This window comes from Tyto alba, unplaced genomic scaffold (genome assembly GCF_018691265.1).
Source record: "Tyto alba isolate M040663 unplaced genomic scaffold, T.alba_DEE_v4.0 Super-Scaffold_27, whole genome shotgun sequence".
NCBI classification, from domain to species: Eukaryota; Metazoa; Chordata; class Aves; order Strigiformes; family Tytonidae; genus Tyto; species Tyto alba.
In genome coordinates, this window is record NW_024881301.1 from 10171755 (window position 1) to 10196139 (window position 24385).

The following is a 24385-nucleotide window of genomic DNA, read 5'->3' on the forward strand; positions in this document are numbered from 1 at the left end:
CCAGACTCTCCCCGTCTGGCAGACGTGACTCATCGGTGGCGTGACCCTGCCGCTCCGTGATGCCTGTTGAGTGCAGGGGGAGTTTGACTTCGGATCCTCTACTTCCCTGAAGATTTGCCTTTAATCCTTGCCTTACCCCAGTCCTCCTCCGCGTTCGCTAGCCGGTCCGGGCTGAAGCGGGCTGCCCCGGGCGCCTTCCCCCGCGCCGGCGGGCTCCCTCAGCAGGGCGCGGGGAGCTGCCCTTGCGGAGCTGGAGCTGCTCCTTCCACCTGGGGCTAATTACGCGCCGCTTCCTCTCCAGCTGCCAGGGGCCTGGATGGAGAGCAGGGAAATCGCATGCGAGGCCCTTGTTAAAACCGCAGCCCAGCGGCCCTCGGTGCCTCGGCCCTTTCTGCCACTGAAGGAAGAGCTGGCTGAGCCTCCCTCCCGGCATGACGCCCTTCCTGCTCTAGGAAATCCCCTGCTGCAAGGCAGCCCGGGACACCCACCTCGGGGATTTTAAACGGCGCTGGCTGGGTACGGGAGGAGAGCTACAGGTTTTGAGAAAGACCTAGTAAACCTTTAGGTGATATGTAAGAAAAAAGAAATAATCCTTCCCGCTCCTCAGCTATGTGGTTTGCCTAAACTTACTTCCCTGCAGTACATCAGAGTTTGATCTTTAAGAAACGATATCTAAAAAGCCCACGTGTTACAACTTAACTGTTCTAGCGATAGGATCGTAATCTGCCTTTGATCCCGTAAATTGTTGAACCACAACTCTATCTGTTGCCCAAGGACTGCAGGAAATGTACACAGGCTTATGCAAATTCCTAGGAGAGGGAATGTTTTGCAGGGCTGGAAGGTGGGAGGCGAGAGCGGGGGGGAAGATGGCTCTCGCTGCGGCTGTTTCTGGATTGCAGCTGAATAGTTTGGCAGTCCTGACGCTCTCCTGTGTCACCCTGCTGCCAGTTCCCACGGCTTCTACCCCTCGCTGCTCGCCACCCAGTTGTGCAAGCCTGGAGAGGCAAGATTTTTCAGAGCTCTTCTCATGTACGCCAGCGGCATTTACAAGCAGAGTCTGCGAACTTGGTCCTTTGGCTGCGTTTTTCTCCAAACAGCCACAGCAACTGCGATGTTCATGTTTCACCTCTAAATTCCCATGACTTTTGCCGGTTGGGGGATATCTGCATGGGGGGTGGATGAATCTGATGGTAAGAGGCAAAACAATTTATTTGGGAACCTTGAGGGGAGCCAAGGCTGCACCGGAGCCCAACCAAGGCAGGATGCATCAACAACACAGCAGGGGCACAGCCTGCAGCTGGGGAGCTGTCAGGCAGGACTTTAATTTTGTGTAAAATGTGAATTTTCCTCTTTCCCAGACTTGTAAAAGAATACTTAGACCCTTGTAAAGAGGTAGGTTGGGTGTAGTGTGGGAGTATATCCATCACCACATTTGAAACAACAGAGTTTTACATCCTAACCCTGGCTCAGGGTAGCAGATCCTGCTAAAAAATAAAAATAGAGATCCCTTGATCCCTTTTCCATTCTTTCTGTCTTTTTTATTTATTGTTTTTTTTGGTATGTAAGCCAAATGGCATGACACTGGACTTTGGTGCTTCACCTGATTTATTTTAATGTGCATGTTGAAGAAAGCTGTCAAAAGGGCAGGATGAGCCCTCCATTGCCCAGCCGCCCTGGCAGGGCTCCCCTGGCAGCCGAGCCGAGCCGCGGTGCTGTGCCGTGCCAGGGGAGGCTGTGCTGCATCCAGATCACAGCCCAGCATTTTTCGTAAGCCACGTGTGCCACACCAGAATGTGGGGCAGCGCTGCCTCAGCTGGGCATGAGTTTGTTTTGCTGCTTCTGTTTGTTTTTTTCACCTCGGTGATAATTCTTACCCAACGTGCGATCTCTGCTCTATGTACTTTACTACTCTTTGTGATAATCAAAATCCGGCCCTGAACTTTTTCACTACAAAGGAAACAAGAACTTTGCCCCGTTGGCTGTTCACAGGGTGTCCAGAGATGCCGCAACCTTTTCTCACATGCAAAAAATCCCCAAGTTTGTGGAAATCAAGGTTACGCTGATGGCAGGACGCTTACCATTTTTTCACTGGTGTGGGTGGAGATCAGGTGCTTTGATGTAACATGAGATTTCTGGTGTCAGCCTCCTCTTAAAAAAGAGAAGGCACCCAACCGGTCAGTGGAAACAAACCTACAAATGCCAGGATCGCCAATAATGCGCTGTATACGGCTCAAAGTGCATCCTGTGATGGGCCAGCGCTGAAACATTAACCAGACCTCGGGACACCGTCTGTAGTTGCCGCTCGGTACCCGTGCCGTCGCTCCCGGGAGCGGGGAACGAGGGCTGCACTATTAGCAGTGCGTGCGGAGAAAAGGCGCAGCGGTGTTTGCACAGCACGGACGGAAGCGCTGGCGGCGGCCCCCAGGCGTTGTGTGTACGTACGGCGGTGGGGGCAGCAATAAAAAGGTACGAACTTCCCCATGCGGGGAAGAGAGAGAGGCCAAGAGATTCAATCTCTGTTTTCGGCTCTTGTTGAAGTGCTTTGGCAAGCCACACAGTGATGTGAGGCCATCCTTTCCCGTGCACTCCCATGTCTGCAGGTATAACCTGCCTGTGGGAGAAACCCCTGACCCTAAGCCTTCCCCTGCCCCCAAATGAGGTAAGGCTTGTGGGAAGAACAAATACCCCTTACGGAATTGCGAACTGCAATCGCAGGGGAAAAGGGGGATGCTAGAGATGCTTCTGGGCCCACACCTCAGATGGTTTGGATCTGGGTGGTGTTTTGGTGGCATTGGCTTTTTTAGCACTGGTGAGCTGACCTGGAGATCAGCCGAGGAGATACGAGGAACCAGAAAGCATTTCTGAGTGTGTGAGTGTTGTAATCACATCACTGCTCCCTGAGTTCAGCTGACACGGGAGACCAGTAAACATCTCCCACTGCCCGGGTAGGTGGCAGTACATAAATCTTCAGAGCACCCTGAGGAACAACAAGTCTTTTGCAACTTTGCTTTCAAACTCTGAAGGAGTTGTGCGCGCATGATGGATGGCGGCGGCGCAGCCTTGCAGGGGTTCTGCCCTCGCCTGGAGGAGTGGTACAGCCAAACCGTGTGCCAGTGCCGACGCTCGCAGCTGTACAAACTGTCATTTGCTTTCCACACACTGGCACCCTCAGCAAGGTGCTCGCAGCTGCTTTGCACGCTTGGCGCCGGGCCAGAAGCCATTCCTATAGCGTCATACTATATACACCTGTAATGGCAATTTACCTGATTCCTGGCTGTGGGTTTCTCCACAGCCGCTACCGCATATCCGTGTCTTATCAGTGGGGCAGCTTTGGGAGCAGCCGCTGCCGTTAAGGCTCAGAGTGAGTTCACCTCACAGCGTGTTCCCATTCAGGAGCAGCAAAGCAATACCTTACCCTGCTTGTGGTGAATCACTGTTACCTGGCAAGGGTCTGGGAACCACGAGATCATATTTTATTGTATTTACAGTTGCAGAAAAAGTATTGGATTTTGAGTTTATAACGAAAGACTAATTATTGGTCAGGATGATAAAGTCTTTAGGTCTAGGACTTTGCCTTCACAGCTCTTTGTAAAGTAATTGTTCTCTTAGTACTGGCAAGCAAATGGACATGCTCATTTATGATGCTTTAAATCATACAATTCTTTTCTAAAGACAAATGACAAAATCATAGCAGAGAACTCTGGTTCAGGGCTCCTTCTTGTACTGTAAACGCTGCAAGACAGAAACCATCAATATTTGCACTGTGTTCAGCACCGCACAGCTTCTCTAGTTGGGGCTTTGGAGGCACGCTAATAGGAATATTAAATCATGCTGAATACCTGCTTACAATGTTTACAATTTAACAATAACCGTGCATGCGTGTGCCCAATACTGTGGGCTGTGACTGTGCAGCACCAGGACCAGAAAACCCGCGATGAGGCCAAGTGTTATGATACAGCCCCCGCTCATTCCCCTGCTTAGCACGTGTGCGCCGCGGTGGCTGGGACCCTTTCGGTGCTGCCAATATTCATCAGAAGCAACTTCTTAGAAGGAGCAATGCGAGAGTAAGTGCGTTACTGTGTGAGCTGTCACCAGATGTGCCAAGGACTGTGGATTGGAAAGGCAGGGGGAAAAAAAAGAGCGTTTAAAATACCACTGCCATGTTGCCCTCTGGGCTTACACAAATGTGACACAGAGAAGAATTAGACTTTTGCAGTTTCATGTTTCCTTGACCTTTTGAGAGAGGAAGAAAAAAACGGATCCAACTTCTGCTCCCAGTTATAATGCTGAAAGTCCAGAGCAAATATAATACACTGGCTCCTGAGGTGTGAGAGCAGAGTTTCATGTTGTGTATAGAAAAATCAGAGAGAGAGGGAGTTGAGGTGTAAAGATATTTGAACAAAACCTGGATGAGTTGAATGCTAAACCTCTGTCCCAGGTGAGCGTACATCCAACCTGATCTGGTGGGATTTCTGATGTGGCATCAGTGCAAGGTAAAGCAGAAAACACGTGGCTCCTACAGCACAATGTCCTCTTACTGTGTGAACGAGGGACACGCCACGAGGGGAAGTTCCCAGGCAGTGGGACCTCAGTTTACAGACCCTGGTGTGTCAGGCACACTGCGACAGCACCCGCATTGTGCTCGCTTGACACTTGGGAAAACCTCAGACCATTAGCGTTAAGCTCACATGTGCTATTTGACATGAAAACATTTCCAGTTAAAAGTCATATCAGCATATTGTTATATTGTCTCATGCAACTGTTGACAAACAAAATCTGTTTGGATTACACTTTAGTTGACAAACTCTGAGGGCTTCAACAGGTTTTCTTTGTTTTGGCTTGGTTTCCTGGTTTTATGCCCTGCCTCCTACTAAGAAATTTTTTAGCTCAGAGAAGACAAATACGGAGGGCGGGCTGCTTCCTACCCGAAATCTCAGCATTTCCTGGGAGAAGCTGATCGACACGAATCATTGCAATGAATGTGGTACTGCACACAAGTAGCCTTTTCCCCCGTTTGTATACAAGCACAAGGCTACTGAGTAAATGACGAGAACCGCTTGGAGTACACCGCTGTTTGCTAATGTATGGCTGGGTTCCCAGGTCCATGTACATTCTTGCAGACAGGCTGCAGTTGTCATGATGCTATTGCCAGGAAAGATGTAAACAAAAGGAAACCTCTTGTCAGTTGAAGCATTAGGTTAGTAATACAAGAGTACTTCAGAGAGTCTTTCCGATTGATACACGCTATCTGTTTATCAAAGTTTTTATTTGTTATATGTAGGCATACAGCTTCATTGACGTAAGTCACCAGTTTTTACAGTTTTTAAAAGCGCAGCAGTATTTACAATGTGGTGAGTCAGGGCAGTGAGTGAGGTCACAGGATCCTCTTGCACAGGATCATGACTTAAAATTCAGGTGGTTTAGCCATAGCTCTTCTGGGTTCACTGGGACATTGACAAATGGACATGTTTCCATTGAAGTTGCTTAAGGTTTGTTCTTATGCCTCCACTAAATTTCACAGCTGGCAATTAGCCTGGGGTGAAGTCTCCTTCCTGTCCCAACACTGCAAATGTGACTGTGTAAGTACACCAAAAATCCAGCACTGGTGTTTATGCTGGATTAAAACAGTTGCTAGCAAGACGAAAACAAGACTCACCCTTTCAAACTCTTCTTTCCCACCATGACAGCTTACTTCATGGAAGTAACAGCCATGAACTGACTTGGATTACTTTTGGGTTACGTTGTTTGTGTTAGATCCATGCCACGTTTCCCTAGAGTTGGCATCGTTTCAGTAGCGTGTGACACAGCCCTGCCCCGTGCACGCCCCGGTGTTGCCCAGGGACTTGCATCTCCCCTGCCCTCAACTCGGGGCCCAGGGGCTCCTTGAGAGCACAAGGCTGCCCTGGCACATCCGAGGCTTGCAAATAGCACGGTAGAAGTTGTGGTTATGGTGGCACTGATGCACTGGGAAGGGATGTTGGATATTTAGAAGCTATTTAATGAAACATCGCTCCAAGATGGGAAGGGATTTCTCCCTTCAGCTGTTGCTGCAGATTGCGACAGCAAGCACTTTGGTCATGGATGAACTTGCTGGTATCCAGGCTCTTCTGCCAAGTCCCTCTCCTTCCTCCTGCTTTCTTTCTTCCCTAGGCCCACTCCCTGTTTCAGCTCTTGGTACCATGGCCCGTGCTCTCAGTGTTCATTTCGCCCTGGTACCACAGCACTGCAAAATGCCGTTGCAGTTGTGGTACATCATCTGTGAGCTGCCTGACAAGTACCAGTTTTTTCCCTTTTGTTGTCAATTATTGACCAGAGAGATGAGGAGTGACACACACTTAAGTGCATCAGTTATCTCCATTTCCCCCACTTTAGGCCTCACCTTGCCATGATTTGCCAGAGCTACCTACAAATTGAAGAAGTTTCAATATAATTTTTTTTTCAGGCAGTAGGGAAGTTTTCTTCCCAAGACTGGCAAAATGACTGGAGCACAGTGAGTTATTATTATGACCACTTATTAAAAAAAAAAGAAAAAAAAAGAAAAAAAAACGAAAAAAGAACATGCTATAAGATGACAACATAGCCCAACTCATGCAATGCATTAACATGTCTGTGCTACGCCCTTTCTGGAGCACACACAGCAAAAGCTGGGACAATGAGAGTTCTGGTTCAAGGACTGCAGCAATCCAGTGCTGAACGCGTGCTTGCAAAGTGATTCCAGGTTGCAATTCTGAGCACCAATAGCCAATACAATAGGAAAAAAACAAGCCATACTATTTTAAGGACATGACTTTGATAATTCTCCAGTTAAAAGCCAGGGACAAGTGATAGGCTGGACATTCCCATTGGAGAAGTAGGTTAGTTACATCAGAAGGAATTACCTTTTGCTATTCAGCCTCTTGGCTCCCTAGTTACCATCTCCAAACTGAGATGTTTGCCTCAGCACATGGTTGTTTACACAAGTGACTTATCTTACCTCAGTGAGACATTTGATACCCATAAAACATCCATCACACTCTGTCCCACTGATTTTCTTTAACTCCAGGCCTGTCCCTTTCCCCAAACCTTTGAGAGCTTTGAAATGTGGCAGAGCATCATCGTTGGTGCGGCTTGGGGGCCGGGCAGCCGTTGCCTTCTCCGGGGGCTCCACAATGCTCCAGTATTTCTCCCCTTTGAATAGAGCTGTCAGAATCCACAATCACTTCCATTCTGCTTGGCTAAAAACAAGGAAAAGCCCGGCACCCCACCATGGAGATTGTTCAGTGCAGAGTCAATACGATGAAGGCCTCTGCACCAGGAGTTGCCCGTAATAGGTGGTGGCAATGTCACAGCTTGTTTTTTTAGTTTTTTTTTTCTTTTTTTCCTTTCATGTGTTGTTTTTTTCTCCCTGGGTGCGGCACAACTGGGGAGGCGATGACTTACCTGCCACAGCTCGGCAGATTGCAATCTGGAACTGGCAGAGTGTTAACACAATGCCCCAGCAGAGCTTTTCTGTCTCTGATTTCCGTGATTATGTTGTTACCGGATCAGTGAAGAGAACCATGAAAAACACAATTACCAGGAAGCCCTGTTCCTTTCCTCATCCCTTTGTCTCGCTGGGGATCGGGCGTGTGACTCACAGAGCAACAGAGGACCCGCTGCATTTGCCTGCGCTACCGAAAGGGATGCTGCCCGCCGACGGGACACGAGCGTGGGAAAGCCTGACCGCTGGCTGGCGAGGCCAGTCACGCCATGTTTTGCAGCTGGCATCCAAACGCATCCTGGTGAATCAAGCGGTAGCAGCTACCTTCTCCTGCCGCAACAGCGGCCGAGCAGCAGCGCAGAAGCGGGGCTGGAAAATCCTCCCCGCCACGCACAAAAGCACAGGGAAGGGAAGATGGTCGTGAATGAGCTCGCCATGGCAGGACAGCGATTTTTTTTTAGGACACTGGCATAGCACCAGCCTAAAGTGAAAGGGGATGAACATGTTTCAGCTGAGAGTGCTGGTCCCAGGTTTGCATCACAGGCTGGTGGGGCTGACCCGGCCCCGTTACGTGTGACGCACAGCGGGAAAGGAGAACTTCACTTGTTGACTGCACTCCAAATCATGTATCAACCTAAGACTCCAACAACAAATGCCAACAGCAGCGGAGCAGCCAATATTTTTATTATTAGTTGCTATCAAAAATGTCAGCTCAAAGTCAACACCAACTCCCAACAGTTCTGATAGGCAAGCGTGATCCAGACTGACTGCTGAAATGTATTATTTGCCTATTGCGTGCTGCAAAAATAAATGTCTAGCAGGAGAGAACAGACTTTGACACAAACTGACAACAAGCTATGCTTGTGGAGAAGATTCGTGATTTGATCTGGAAGGGAACATTGAGTATAAATAGGGATAAAGTTTACCTTAGGCATGCAAGAAAGGCAGGGCTATGAGCCACGGTTTGGACTTCTTCAGTCTTCTGCCAGAGAACAGCTGAAAACATACCTGCTACTTTACACCCTCTGATCTGTTCTCATGACAAAAAGATACCAGCCACCTCAGAAAGGTTTTGAAATAATAAATATTTTTTTTTTCTCATCCCTGCTGCATCAGTTCATCAGTGACCAACGAAAACATAAATTCCAGCAAATGAAGAGAAATCTCTTAATCTTGGTGGTAATAAAAGATTAAGCAGAAGTTTCCCTGCCTATAGATCCCTAGCACAAATGTCTCTGATCTTCCTGTTCTGAGGGGTTAAGCATGGGCAGACGGTACGCGGTGTAGCACTGGCGTGCTACTAATACAACTATTAGGCTCTACAGACTGAGTCAGAACCTGTTTAAATGCTGGTATAGCCATGAGTAACATAATCCAGGATATTTTTCTGTGGGTTTTGGTGACCGTCTTTACTTCATGTACTGGGAGAAACCCAGTCTGGAAGCAGGATTCCAGTGAAGGGAAAGTCAGCTATCCCTGCCCGGGATCTCTTTCGCCCCCCATGTTTCAGCCATCACCGGAGATAAGCACAAGATGGAGGGAACCAGCGAGGGGAAAAAGAAATGGGCTGGGGGGCTCTTGCTGCTTCTTTTGAAGTCACCAGCGTAACTCCTGACATCTTCAGCGGGGTTTGGCCGGGCTCTGTGCAGAAGCGCCTTTGAAGACTTTGCTAAGGCTCGAGGCCTCGGTCACGGCAGCACTGACCCCGTGAGTAACTCTGCGCAGATGAGCACTGCCAGGGTGCTCAGCAGGACGCTTCGGATGCGACTTTGCAGGATCGGTCTTAAGCAATGAGTGCTTAAGAGAAACATTCTGCTTGTCGTGCTTTTATCCTTGACCACATCAAATGAAACGCTTTGGCAGTGCAGGGAGAAAGAATTTGCATTGAAAACCCACAGCTCTTACAAGCAGTGCATTAATTATTTTATTAATTTGCTCTTTTTACATTATGGGAAACATTCATCTATTTACATTTTCCTGTCCACACACAAACCAGATATAGATAATCCTATGGAAACCCAAATCATTAAGCCATAAAAACATTCTCCTCTGTCTAAAGGCTTTCAAATTTGTGTCTTTTGTTTCAAATCAAAAAAACATTTTTAAAATCACATTTGGGAATGCAGGTAGGCCAGTGATTTACACTCCAGTTACTTAAAATATGCATTTGACCTTTTTCCTTAAAAAAAACAACCCAAACCAAGAAACAAATAAGTTCACAAAGATACAGTTTAAATTAAAGTGATAGTGCACATCAAAGCATTAAGGGAACACCAATAAATAAACTGAAATATATTACAAATAAATTATTTCTATTTACCTTTTCAAATATTAAAAATCTTTAATCCATTTCTTCATCTTTCTTTACAAAAAGATTATGAGAATTTTATGGAAACATCTGCAAAAAATATAATAAATACTTCTTTTTTTTTTTTTTTTTTTAAACTTTTGAAGCAGGAGACAAAAACAACATTTTCTAAAATTTCCCCCAAGAAAAAAAAGCAATACTTTAGTCCCAAAGTGAAACAGAATATAGGCATTTTTGAGATACACTGGGCAGGTTAGACTAAAAACAAATAGTTACAAATTATACTAAACCAGATGATAGAGCGAATATTCTAGCATTAGTGTAGGTAAATGAGTCAAGTGGTTAACTAGTGGCACTCTAGGGGCAGAATTATTCTTTTTTACATTTTCTGGTCTTGGCTGTATTTTCAGTATTTTGCTAGAAAACTAAGCAAACACTATAATACCCTCTCCAGCGCCAAATGAAATAACAGGCATTCAGCTAAGAATAAATTCATTTAAAACAGATACGAAAAATATTCTATGATATACAAATACAAAAATTTGTAATGTACAAGACTAGGCAGTCTTTGCTCTGCTGCTTTTTTAGGGGGGGGGGAACTTGCTAGATATAAATTTCTGTAGCCACTCGTCAACCAAAGGCTTAACTCATCTTTCAGAAAACGTTCACAAAACTAAGTAAGTCTGCGACACAGTTGTGAATGTGGACTCTCACCTGGTTACTGCTTTGAATATTTCAGTACAAATGAGTTCCAAAGAATTAATACTTCCTATGACTATATATGTTCAAAAATGGCAGTTGGCACTATTACATACTGCAAACACGGTGATGTTTCGTTGCTGCTAAAAGTTAAACGCAGTGTTTCAAAACTAGCAAATACACTGGTATTCAAACGCTTAGAGGGTCAAACCTTTCAAAGCTCCTGTAACACAAAGCACTCTAGGGTTACACTGGATTTCTGATTACTCTAGTTAAAAGTCTTTTATATATTAAATTATTAGCCCTTATCTTGTAAACCACAGCAGTAAATATTTGTGCCCTGTTTATAAAGACATAGCTCAGATATCAATGGCTTTGAGAGGTAGCAAATTCTCTAGTGGTTTTAGTATGCTCTCATGAAAATACCTGGTGCCAGAACCTATTACCTCTCCTATTTTCTTGGATAAAATTAAATTAGCACCTGGCTATGATGTCGTAGGAAAAGAAGCTGTCTGGCATGATCTTGATGAATAGTTTTAGCAAGAGCTTAACTTTTTGATGACGACTTTAAATGTTTTTTAAGTGCAAGCTGCAGAATTACGCCACCCGTGCAGCGGGATTTTTCACGGGTTGGCCCGTCCGCACAGGTTTGACAGGCACAGCCAGCGCTGGTGTGCGGCAGTGGCTGCACCCTGGGCCCCTCCGTGGCAGGGGGGTGGGGTGGGGGGGGCTGTCCCTGTGCCTGCTCCCACCGGGGAGCAGAAAGCAGCCGGCTTTCCTCTCCCGCGTCCCCCTGCCCGGGCAGCCGGGGCAAAGGGCACGCAGGGACCGGCGGAGGGGTCGGAAAGCATCACCGCGGGGCTGCCACGCGGCGCTCCGCTGCCCCGGACCAGCCCCGTCGTCCGAACCAGCCCACCCTAATTCTGCTCTCAGCACCGCATGCCAGCTCGGCACTCGCACGCACGCACCGCAACTCGCTCTCAGCGAACGTGCCTGACACCGCTTCCCTAACATTGGCACAAGAGGCGGCGGCGGCGTGGTCAGCATCCTTCCGCGCCGGAGGAGCTGGAGGAGAAGCTCCTGCCTCAGCCGGGGGTGGCTGGGCAGGGGACAGGCACGCAGGGGCCGACCTCGCAGGCTCCTCTCCAGCCCTGCTGTCTTCCATTTCCCATCGCTATTAATGAGCTACTTGGGATTGCGTATTTTTCGCGATTGCAAAACAGTGGCAGAAGCCAGGGTAGGAAGGCTTGTCGTGAAAAAAATTAAGTTCGTATCGATCCTGTAACTTGTGAAAAATACTTTATTGTTCTTGTTCAAGTGGGTATTTTATACTACTGAGAGGAGGCTGGATTAGAAACTTACTCCTAGATATGGACCGTTTGGTGATAAGGAGTCTGAACTGTAGCATACAACCGGCTGTGGATAGAGCAAAGCAAGCCTGGCCTGGAAAATCATCAGTGGCTCCATGTACAGCAATTCGCCTACAGGTGTCCGTGTGTGGCTGCGTGGACGTGTGAGATCGGATGGTCCCACCGAGATTATTAAGACATCAACAAAACCAAGCTTTTTTTTCTTTTTTCTTTTTTTTTTTTTTTTTACCAATATAATCCATACAATACAATACAAGAGGAATTGACAATACAGTACAATTTTAAAAAGTCTTAATACTTGGACAAGAAAATCCTTCTTTTATATTATCTCTTCAACTGTCATTGCTTCTTATCTCCTTTCTTTTCACTCTTTTATTGCCTTTCAAAATAGATTATTTCCCTGGAAGATCGAATTTACAATCTTCTGCTGATTGAAATGTTTAAGTAGTGATTGATGAAATAAAAATGAGGCAGTTTGTGCAGCTGTGAGTGTGCAGGTATCTCTCCACAGGCTCTTTTCTATCCCTCGCCATCTCACCTGTGGGATATACTTCCACTCTTCCACCTCCCAGAGCTGTGTTTTTTGTCTTCCCCCCTCCCTGCTCCCGCCCCAGCCCCCTCCCTTGTGTGACTCCTTAAATTCAGGTGAGAAGGTGTGTTTCGGAGGTTTAGAATAAAGTGCGCCATCTGCTTTAAAAAAAACAGTAATAAAAAGAAGGGAATCCGAGTCATAGCTCCTTTCATCTTTTGTGAGGAAGACGGCAGAGTCCGAAAGGATCACCCTGCATGACTGAAATTTCCAAAGTCCTCTACAGTTTGATATTGCTGTACACCGGGTAACAGACTAGCTTTAGGTCAACTAAAGATTGTACGTTAAACGGAGCATCTACTGTACAGGTGCGCGGGTGAGTGGAAGTCTGAGCGCTGCATTTATTTGTTTCAAACAGAAAAAGAAAAGGATTGTACTCGTTTACATGAGGCAAAGTGGCAGCATCAGTACATGTGACAAAGCATCGTGATGACATGGGCGAACCTTCAGAAAGCAAGGGTGATTAAAGGACATCTCTCGGAGGACCGACAACTACGCCACGGCAGTGGAGTTCACTGGGAGCATCGGGGCGGCTGCGTACAGAGAGAGGGGAGGGGGAGAGGGGGAGAGAGAGAGAGAGGAGGAAGAGGAGGAGGAGGAGGTACAAATACTTCGTGGTGACCTTGAGCAGGAGCCTAGAGGGGCAGATTATACATGAGGCTTGTCTTGCCAGAGAGAGTCCTCCCGGTTGGATCCCTTCATAGCCTGGTCTGGGCTTCGGGGATGTATATCTCAATGCTTTCGGCGCTCTCGGTAGCTGAGTTCTGGCGGACCGATGCAGCGCGCTTGGCAGCCATCAGCCGTTTCCGGGCCTCCTGACGCTGCGAGCTTTCCAGAGAGCGTTCTCGTATGAGTGGCACCTGACCTTTCGATGGCTTCTTTGGCACTGGAGGAGGGACCCTTCTCTCCTGATCAAAGCAGAAGGTTAATGGCATTATACAGCTTCTCAGGGAAAGGCGGGAAAAACTAGGATACGTCAGTAGTTAGAACACACATTTTACCTAAGGTTTGTTAGCTCTTATCTGCCTTTCTGTCTTCAGTGAACTGGCTTTTGTGCTCAAGGGTTCATAAGCATAGGGGAAGGGCAAAGGGGAGGGGAGGGCCGGCCGCAGTGCTACTTCTCCTCGGGGACGGTGCGTGTGAAACGCCCGGCGCTGCCAGGGCCGAGGCCCCCACCGCTAACCGCTTAGTGCGGCTCCCCCGGGGCGGGGGGGGGGATCCCGGCGTCTCCTCCCGGTGGGTGCCAGGGACTGGAGAGCATCTCGGAGGCGGCCGGGGAGCGAACGCCGCTCTCGGCAGAGGAGCCCCAGAGAGCCCCGGCTCCCGGGCCACCCTCTTCTACACGTGCGTAACGCCAGGCGCTCTTGCAACACGGAGATACCGTGGCTTTGGCGTTCCCCGGAGCAGACGGGAACTAGCTGCCTGCAGCTGGTGCATCAGAATAAGCAGTTTTTGAAAACACCACGTATTTACGTATAGGTTTTGTAGTGGCTTAATGACTGCTCAAAAATCCCACGCTTTCGGTCCCACTGTGCAAGCTCATAAACTCTAGCCTCCTGCTAAATAGGCATGACAAGCTACAATCAGCTGGAAATAGAAAAAAACTGGCAGGAAAAATTTAAAAACCATTAAGAGAACATGCATTAATCATCACGGTGGCAGCTAGCTCCAGATACGCAACCAACAAGGAGGACTTTTATGTATATCCTGGTGCATGTACACACACACACACACACACACAAAAAAAAAAAGCAACCCAACAAAAAAAAAACCCTCAGAGAGGGATCTCTCCCGAGAAAGAAAAGTGTATTCAGGTCTGAATTTCAGGCGGCCACAAAGACTTTGTCAAGTTAATTAGATTGTCTTTTAAGTTACATCCCCTTCCAACTGTGAACATGGTCTCTGAGCGAAGGGATTTTATCACACTACAAAGGTCCCATTCTGCCCTTTCGTTTTCTCTCATGCTGCTCACAACAGCTTCCACGGCTCAAAATATAAAGGTGCTTAGTTACACTTATTCATACTTTGCTTTTTCTCTCCGTCCCAGGATTAATCTATGCTGCTTAAAAAGGGCCCAATGGCAAAGGCCAAAAGCAACTGCAAATATCAATTCCACAGAAAGGTTTTTCTTCTTTTTTTTTAATCTTTTTTAAGGAAGGAGATGATCTGTTTCATCTAAAATCATAGACAAATGCTGTTGAAACAGGAACACAATCAGCGTAATTCTTTAAAATCTTTACCTTCCTACTGTAGGTCCCTTTCTTCAGTACTACTTAACTTCCTTTAACCCGTTATAGTCTTCTTTTTGTTGGAAACTCTTTGAAATGTTTTTCAGAAGCAAAGAAAAGGCACATTTTTTTTAAGGAAAGCTCTTGTTTCTCACTGCTGCAATTGCAAACACTCGGCCTACCCGCTTTACTGTGAAAGCTAATGAAAGACCATATACCAGCGTTTCTGTGCATGCATGTTTGACGGTTTTAACTTCCTTTTCTGACAGATACTGAAAAAAAAAAAGAAGATAAGAAAATGACTTGCCTTCAGTACCTTGGGCTAGGAAAACACATTCTCATTCATTCCCCTACAAAACACACTAGGTGTGCACAAATGGTGTGAACATGGCACTCCTAAGTCAGGAATGAGTATTTAGTCTTGATCGGAGGAGGAGGGAGAGTGCTACCAGCACTGCCTTTGCAAACTTCCTGCTGCAAGATTAATGGGGTTTGATATTATTATGGTTATTTGTCCAAAAGAAAACACCGCTTTGGTCATCGGCAGCCAGCTGACCGTACGTTGGGGCAGCCCGGACTCCAGCCTGAGCCACTGTACCTTGTGGTACATGTCAGTCATGCTCCCCCTCCTTCTGGTGACCCTACCTGTTGGCTGTACTCATTGGTATCAGACCAGCCACAGTGGAAATTCAGCCATCAAATTACGTACCTATAGGAGCACGACATTAGACTGTTGATTCCTCTAGGAATGGGTCTGTCTTTTAAGGATTTTTCTGAAACATTTGTGTATTTTGGCTCACCCAGGTGCTGTTTGTCTCGATGCAATAGTGAGAAGAAAAATAAGGCAATGGTGCCAAATGAGAATGGAAAGTGAAATGTGGCTCACACTTGGAGATGTGGTAGTTTTTCATGGTGACAGAAGAAGACTACATTTAAAAAAAAAAAAAGACCAAAGCTCAAGATGATTTTTATGCTACCTTGGGTAAACAACACTGCCAGCAAAGTAAACCTGTTTATGAAATCACCCATTAAAAAGAAAAGCAAAAAAACCCAAATAAACAAAAAGCAAACAAATGGACAAAAAAAAAAGAGTAGTTCTTTCATGTAACATTTTGGAAGGCATATTTTTGATATTGCTCTGTTTGTAATCTGGTTACCAAAGTCAGTGATGGTTACAGTACTTCCCTAGTTTTTCAGTAACACAACCTAGAACTCTTGCTATATGCAATAATATGAACCGTAAATGTGATTTATTTAATTTTAAGAATCAATATATAAGGCAGTTCCTTCCAACGATTGATCGTCTAATATGATTAAATGTAAAGCTTAACAAAGTACCACATTCCCATTATCCGATTCACAAAGACAGATTTGGTTTAAAAATATGCCTGAAACATATTACAGATAATATCCCAGATGATTATTATGTAAACATTGTTATTACAACGAAATTAATTTGATATGAGCTTCATTTCACATTTTTAACGTCAACGCTGTAACACAGAGGCCTATTTAATCTGTCCAGTATTTGTGCAGGGTTTTAAATGAAGCATACAAAATCTACAATGTTCTACCTTCTTGTCATGAGGATCCATCTGTTTCCAATTATTGGCCTTTAACTGATGAAGTTCATCAAATTTCATACTAATATTTTCTATGGACAACTGCAGCATATCCCAAAACCCTGCTAAATCCTGGGAGGTCGGCCGTGGATGTGCATTAGGATTCTGTGCAACAGAAGAAAAAAAAACACATTGGCTTTAGTACCTCTTAATGTAAAGCATTTGTGCAAATGGTTAGGCATCTTGCTAGCAAAGCAGTTTCAGCAGATCCAAGCGATCGGTGAGACACGGAGAGAGAAGCCAAGTGGAGAGCTACTTACTGGCAGAGGGATTTTGCGAGGAGTCTGGCTCGGTGTCGAGCCGCCGCACCCCCACACGCCCCCCGCTCACCGAAGGCAGCAGCTACCCGCCAGGGACCACGGGGAAAGGGCAGGTGGCAGGTCCCCTGCGACAGGATCTGCCTAGGGGTGTTCCTGGGAGCAACCGGAGATACCCTAAACCGCACTGAAATTCGCCGCCAGCCTCCACTTTCTTGAGGGAAGATTCCCTGCCATGTTCCCGCTTGTAAAAGGACCGGTACCTACGCAAACTCACATTTGCTGCATCTGCAAATGGTGATATACAAATGTGCGAACACTTTTTCCACGCTCTGAGATCCTAAGGCCTACAAAAACACACCGTTTCAAGTAAAATTGCTTCTTATACACCTCAGGCCAATTTTTTCGTATTTATTTGACAAGAATAACCTCTGCAGGGTGAAAAGCTCAGAAGAGAGCGTGCAGAAGCACAGTATTCCCATTTTTACAGGCGCATTTTTGGGAAGAGTGAGACTGGGACACACGTGGGGCGTGTTGCTTTGCATGTGCAAACTCAGCGGGGTTCATCAGCCCCTGGGGATTGCACAGAAGAGCACACGGGGCCGGCAGCATCCCTTGCACAGCACGGGCCAGAGGCTGGTGCCCTGAGAGGTCCTGCTGTCTCTTGTGTCCCTTCAGCACAACCCAGCTCTGAACATTTTCTGCATGCAGTGGACATACATGAAACGGTCCCCGCTCTGCTAGCAAAGTTCACGTGAGGGAAAGCTTTATACAGGACATGCATCTGTACGCTGGTTTCCAATTCAAATTCTTCAAATAAAATGAGGTGTTGCGTATGCTCACTTAAAGCATTTTTTTTGTAAATGATGAGCAATCCCTACACCAGTCTGAGCCAGCAAGGTTCCATGGGTGCTGTGGCCTTGTAAGATTACATTGATAGATTTTTGCTAATTTATAATAAATAAATTATTATTAGAACCTTGGATGTTGTTTTACACGGCTCAAGTTATACCCTGCGTTTAAGTTTTCTCCTTCACTAGAAGCAATAAACACAAAAGTCAGTTGCTTGCCTTACGAAATTTCTGTTCATGCTTTACACAGCAGCACTGACGAACTATTTTGATACAATGATTATACCACCAAAGCAGCAGTTATGAAAATGAATATATTTTTTGACTCATAAGGTGACCAGAGATTATACTTGGATTTCTAGTTTTTCAGTGCTTGACACTAGCAGGTTGCCCAGTTGTAGGTTTTTATTTACAATGATGCACAAGTAGGATGCTTTTTGAATTTTTATATTAAGAAGGCTTATTCAGACAGAGACAATTTCTGTTGCATTTGACCACTTAGGCAGATTTTAGCTGGGGCTTGATTTCCAGAGGTGCATTAACTGAAGAGAAAGATGGTGAACCCACTCCGGTGGGTATCACTGGGTTTGCCTTCCCTATTTTATGCTGACAAAGCACAATGCTCTATGGTTTTCTGGACTTTTCTGGCCAAAATTGGGAATTAAATGCATTGTATCTACTATGCAAGGCTGGATTGTTAATGAGAATTTAAAAAATTTGAACAGGTGATGGCATTTTTGAGAATATTGCCACAGATACATGGTATGAAATATATTTTTATTTATCAACAGGAATATCATTCTGATTCTTCTACTATTAACAGTGTAAAAATAGCAAATAATAGTGCTAGCATGTACCAATTACATACAGTAATAATAATGGTAACATACTGGCTCTTTTCCTCTTTGCCCTTTTAGCACTCTGGAAAATTATTTTTTTCTTTGTCACTACTGAGGTTGCAGAACATGAAGCGCCAACTTTCAGTGTTTGATTTCCTGTTATTTCTGTCTTATTTAATACCGGCAGCATTGGCATTACATGGGAAAGCCCCTCTCACGAGACTTCTGCTCCACCCTGAAAGACCTTGAGGTCTTCTACCCAAACACCTCTGTGCCCATGCAAACTGAACTCAGAGGTCCACAGACAGATCCTTGATCCTCTGAAGCCAGTAGTGGAGCCTCAGGGATATTTCACCCAAAGCTTTTTGCCTGTTATTATTTTAAGGCTCTCAACCTAATGTGAAACTCATGCTGACTCCACCAAGTTTCAGAGTTACTCCCAAATTCATATCAAGGCCTTTACTGAAAAAAACCTACCATGCTAGTCAGAAAATCTGTATAGTATAGGTATGATTATTCACAGGGTTAGTAAAAGGCACACAACAGTGTCTAGCAGAAAAGTTACATACCAGGTTTTCTTCGCAAAGTTCTCTGAACTGGTAAAATTTCTGGGCCATGAGAAGCTGGGCACTGCCCACTGCAGTTCGAATTTTCCCTAGAACTGAGAGAAAAAGAAATGTAAGTCACGATGCTTTCTTTGCTGCAGGCAACTGAAAACCTATAAAAAGAGAGGAGAAAGTGGCTCAGTAGTCAGCTCTGGCTTTCAAAAAGCATGTTATATCTCAGTCACGGATTAGAGAGGCTGATAAATCTAAGGACAGATCTGCACTAAACAAAAATACTAATCTGCTGCTGCATCTTACTCTCACTCCCCCAGTGAGACCAGCTGTAACCAGCAAAGAGCACCTCCATGGCATTATAAACATGGCTAATCAAAAGCTTTTGCAACCTGTATAGAAAGCTCAACTGAACTAACACTTCTCACTGTGACCCTGGCTCAGGCTTTGAATACAAAGCCAGTTCCCTGTGCAAGGACACGCAGCTTTCAAACCCTGGGATGCCATCCACACTGTTTGGAAAACATCACTTCTACCAGCATTTCTGACACCTTGCTTAGCAACTCAGCACCTCAGTTTTAGCTGAGCGTTGCTCAGTCTGAGCCCAGAAAGAGAATGGTGATTTTAATGCACACCGATGAATCTTATCCAGACCCTCTGAGTATTTTCCATGAGCACAATCTGAAGCAACTTCTGCCTTTGAATTGGGATGTGCAGGCATACTTCAGGGAGCAATCACACCCTGTCCTCTCCTCCTTGCTGGTGACCTGGAGGGAGGTACCAAAGAATCCTAGCCCAGCTCCTGCGCTGCTTTGTACAGACAGCTGGGTACTTATGGTCTCTCTGGACTGAGTGAGTGCTGTGAAGAATCAGAAGACAGCCCATGGTAAGTGCCTCTGAAACAGGAGCTCACACTGTTTTGGTTGCATTCAACCTCACCGAAACGGTGGGGTTCAGGCACTACCCAAACCCGAGGCATACACTGGTGCCTTCAGAGACCTGCATCTCCCCCCGGGGGAGGGAGGGGGGTGTGGGTGTGAGTGTGTGGTGTGGGTGTGAAAAAAGAAGCAAGCATGCAGAAACAAGAGCAGAAAGACAAGACATGGCCTCAACTGGCAGCAGGACAGTGAATCCAGAAAAGAGAGTGTGATTTTGGGGACTGCTGATTGAAAGAAAATTGATGTTGTGAGCAAGAAAGAAGCCACCAGTTTGTTTGAGACTTTCAATGCTTAGGAAAAAAATCCCAACAACTATGCTATATGCACTGTCTTTAAATAAACAGCTTGGCATCGCAGACGCATCTGGCTTCATCATTAATTTTCCCTCTCAGCTGAAGCAACTTATTATCCCCTAATTCTCTGGTTATTGATTTAAAAATTTTTTTTTTTTTTAATTACCGCTTCATTAATGGAAAGCATGAATGGCAGCCACAGTGTCACAATTTTCAATATCATTTCTACTCACAGATACTTGCATTGCCCCAGCCCTCAAATAAACACAGCAACTTTTCCATGACAAATTTACAGTCTGGATACATGAGGCAGTTGAGGGAGGAACAGGAAAAACGAAGAGATGAAGTGGCCTGATCAAGGTGAGTGAATTGTTGGTGGATCACAGAAAAGATACTACTCCTTCACTCCCATCCTCTATCCCATCCCTTGGGCACGGTCACTTTTTGTATAAAACCTAACACAATGTCAGCAGAGCTTTACTGGGAAAATACTGCAAAATGTTTTGACTTAACACAATTGAAAGCAAATAAATAAATAAATAACCAACAATTTGCTATAACCCCTTCTGACAACATTTTTAGGGTCTCACAGTCCTGTGACCGGCCGCAGTGCATGTCAGCAGCTTGCGACCAGAACGTCACCAAGCAGTGTTTGGTAAGAGAAAGGCCTCTCCAGAGGATTCACTTGTGTAGCCACATGCTAAGCAAACTGGCACAAACACTCATGATGAACTGAAACCAGAGACACAGTTGTATGAAATCTGTGTTCTGCTCCTTCAAGGCAAATGGCTTTTCCTTCAGCAGCCTTAAAGCTTGCTCTTTAAGGCTGCTGAAGGAAAAGTGGGATGTGGAGTTCGTTTAGACTTAAAAAGGAAAGGGGGGGGGAAAAAAAGGAGGGTGAAGAGAGAGTCTTTTCACATTTTTTTTCAGAAACTATAGGAGAGAGCAAGAGCTCTGTGAACACACACAGAGCCCAGACTTTCATTTTGTTCCCAGAACTCAGCTCAGCACTGCCAGGAAATAGCCGTGAGCTGGAAGATTCACTAAGCAGAATATTTTCAGCATATTGCGCAGGGAGTTTTGCACACAACTCTCATTATTGTTAGCAAGGCTTGCGTGTCTAATTCTATGCGCACAGTGCTGAAAATGGACCCCTTGGTGTGTCTAGTCATTTATGCAACCCAATATGCAAACCACTCAACTGAAAGGACTCTTCAATAGTAGGAGGAGCTACTCCAGGAGCTTTCATGTGGTTCCCATTGTTATGAAAACTCTTCCCACTGAGTATATTTGGGAACAGCTGCCTCATCTGGAGCTCGGCCACTCTGATGCTTCCCAAGACTTGAGAAGGGGAGAAAAAACGGTCTCTCGACTTCTCGGGACAAAAAAATAGATGAGGCAGGCTCTTGCTGGAAACCTGCACCACCCGAGTTGGAAATCACGTCCCAAGCCCAAAGAAATGTAAATACACCTTGTTGGTGATGGATGGGAATGTGCCTCTTTCTTTGAGGGAAGAAGAGCTTAATATTCAGAGATCTCAGCAGAGGGAAAAGGAAGTCCTTGTCCTTGGCTGCCTAGCGACTGGCTATTTGCCTAAAAACCATCATCCCAGCTGACTGTGGGATGCATGCTGATGCTGTTCTCTATTGTTGCCACTTCTGCTGTAGCTGCGGCTGTATCTAGTCAAGTGTCACTGATTCCTTGCCCCTCAAAAGCAAGCAGTCTGTTAATGTGCAACCCGTCAACAACCAACTCTGTCACGGAAGTTAGGAAAAAAAAAAAACCAAAGACAAAGCATGTGAAAGATGGAAAGGAATCTCTCCAGAAGGCACAAACCCTTATCAATAGCCTAAGTTTTGTTTCCAAACCCACGTTGCTTTTAGTGTTTCAAGGCAGAGTGCTTGTTTCGCATTCTCAGTCAAATCATCCGGTGACAAAGAGAAAAGCCAAGGTGTAGTAAAAAAATGAAAAATAAAAATAGACCGATACTTTCCTAGGAGAAAAGCCTGTGAGGTTTGAAGCAAAATACCAAGAAAATAAATAAAATTGTAAAGATAATACTCAAAACACATCAGAAAAGAATCAGAGAAATCTTTAACAGCAAGGGAGATGGGGTACAGGAGAAAAACATATAAACATTCACATTGATGTGTTCAGCTAATAGGATACAAACAAAACATATAAAACAAAGCAACAACAAAAAATACTACCGACCCATCAAGATGCAATCATAACGGATTTAAACACCTATATAATGTTATTCATGTCTTCTTTCTATTCCCTACAAGGTTACACAGCATATTCAGCACTGTTGGATCCAAATGCCTTCCAGTAATGCATTAAGCAACATTATTAACATCCATCATATGCTTTGCTGTCACCCCTTCCCCAGGGGGAGAAGTGTGTATACTGCAGTGTTTTGTTTTTATAGTTTGAATTCTTCCCTTTTTTTTTTCTTTTCCTTCTCCCCTCTCCTTGCTTTGACCTCTCTTCCTTGTAAATCCAGTTCTCTCCTATGATGACAGTTATGTCTATTCTGGAAGAACTGCTTCTGTACAGCTATTTTGATATAATTTGGATATTGTGGAGTGCCTCCTCACTATTATTGTTCTTGATGAGGGGTTGCAGAATGTTATTCTAGGATAGACACATGCCACTTAATTTCCTTGTGTCTCTAACCCCCCAACCTGTTCTCCTTTTAAAATGGTCTTAAATATGTACTTAGACTATGTGCTGTTCAAGCAATAAGTTCATGCTTCTCTTGGTTCTAAGAACCGCATAGGACCTACTTTGGGATTGTAGAGCTCCATGTATCTCCCCCCTCCATGTCTTCATTGTAAAAGAAATGAAATTTAAAAATAATTTCAAATACAAGCAAAAAAAATGGTGATATTGTCATCTGCTCTACCTTGGAAGGAGACTGTGTGTGTAACAAGGAGAAGAAAATATAAGAAAGCAACAACAAAAACCACCTGAAGTCATGTGAAAAGCCATCACATAGAAGTCATGGGAGTTTTGAGAAGCTGAGGAGTGGCAGCATTACTTGGCCTTAAAACACCCACTGATCTCTTTGCATTTCAACTTTGACAGGCCGAAGGGTCTAAAAAATGACAAAGGAGGCACTTTAGGACTGTGACTATCAATTGCCCTTAGTGTAAAAACACCTGGCAGGTAGTCAGGGTGAAAGCTAAGGAACAGAGAACCAGGGACCTGCTCATTGCCCCAGGAGCAAGTGGCAGGAACAATAGCCGAAATTACAGGGACAGAGCCTGACATTTGCGTTGCAGATGTTGGCTGGGCACTGTGCATATGAAGCAATCCTGCCATAGAGCTGTCACAATCCATTTCTAAGCCAGGATGGCCCAACATTTTAGCCTATTCATGTTGACAGACCTACATTTAAATAATGCCAAGAATGACAAAAGCCAGGAAATTCAAAGTTAAAGCTACTGCTCAGGTCTTAAGCTCAGCTATTAAGGAGAAAACAGCCAAATGTAGCTAAGGAAGGAGCAGAACTTGCTTTGAGTCATATATACTTATAGGAGTGATCTCACTGAAATTAATAGGTCTGTCTGCATGAGTAAATGCTGTTCACTGGGAATAAAGCAGTTTCCATGTGTTCTCTGACTTACTTGGCTTTTATTAGCACACTTCATGTTTTTTCCCTAACTAGATTGTTTCCTTGCTTGCGGACTTCTCTTTTTTCCTGGCTAGACTTCGGACACTGGCAGGGCTTCCAGCCAGGAGCTGGCTTTCCTTGGACAAACCCTTGTGTACGGAGAAGTCCCTTCTGTGGAGAAAAGAAAACCAGAACAAGAAAAGGACAAGTCCGGCATACGGCCAGAGGCATGTAGCCAGGGGGATTCCAGCAGGATGAGGCCACACGTCAGGCTGGTGACCGTCCCTCTGCATGGCTGCATCAGGCTGCTGAAGGTCTAGGCCGTCGCTCCTCTGAGCAGCAGGGACCAGGACAGCTCAGGGAAGCCCTGCAGAGGACTGGCAAATGATTTTCCTTGCTCGTGGCTGAAACCGAACTCATGGGTCTCTTCTTTTGCCATGCACAAGTACTACAAAAAAATAAATCTTTTTCTTAACTTTCTTCTCTTGTGTCTAGCCTCCACTCTTTGTGTTTTCCTTTGGAAAAATCAAAACAAACCAAAAACAGCAGAAAGTGTGCAAGCATTGCATAATTTGCCTGAACTGGCTGAATTTGCAGAGACTCGAGTCCTAAGCAGCAAGGTTACTGCAGATTTGAGGTCAACCTTTGTTTGCAGACTAGCCCAGAGGATTATAATATACATGCAAGACAGTTATAATGACACGTCTTGTCAGAACCTTGGTTTTCTATTTTATTTTTTACTTGATTGGCCTGACT

General features: G+C 45.3%; 1 protein-coding gene across 5 annotated transcripts in view; it reads right to left on the minus strand.

Annotated features, from left to right (window-relative positions):
• Window positions 1–9360: 9360 nt before the first annotated feature.
• The window catches only part of DLGAP1 (DLG associated protein 1), a 416456-nt gene continuing 401431 nt past the window's right edge, over window positions 9361–24385 (minus strand). For all 5 annotated transcript variants that reach the window (XM_032987689.2, XM_032987687.2, XM_032987686.2 and 2 more), the window contains 3 exons: window positions 18792–18883; window positions 16228–16380; window positions 9361–13333 (listed from right to left, as the gene is read on the minus strand). In XM_032987689.2, the coding sequence (XP_032843580.1) occupies window positions 13124–13333; window positions 16228–16380; window positions 18792–18883 (455 nt within the window). In that variant the 3' untranslated portion in view covers window positions 9361–13123. The remainder of the gene's footprint in view (window positions 13334–16227; window positions 16381–18791; window positions 18884–24385) is intronic.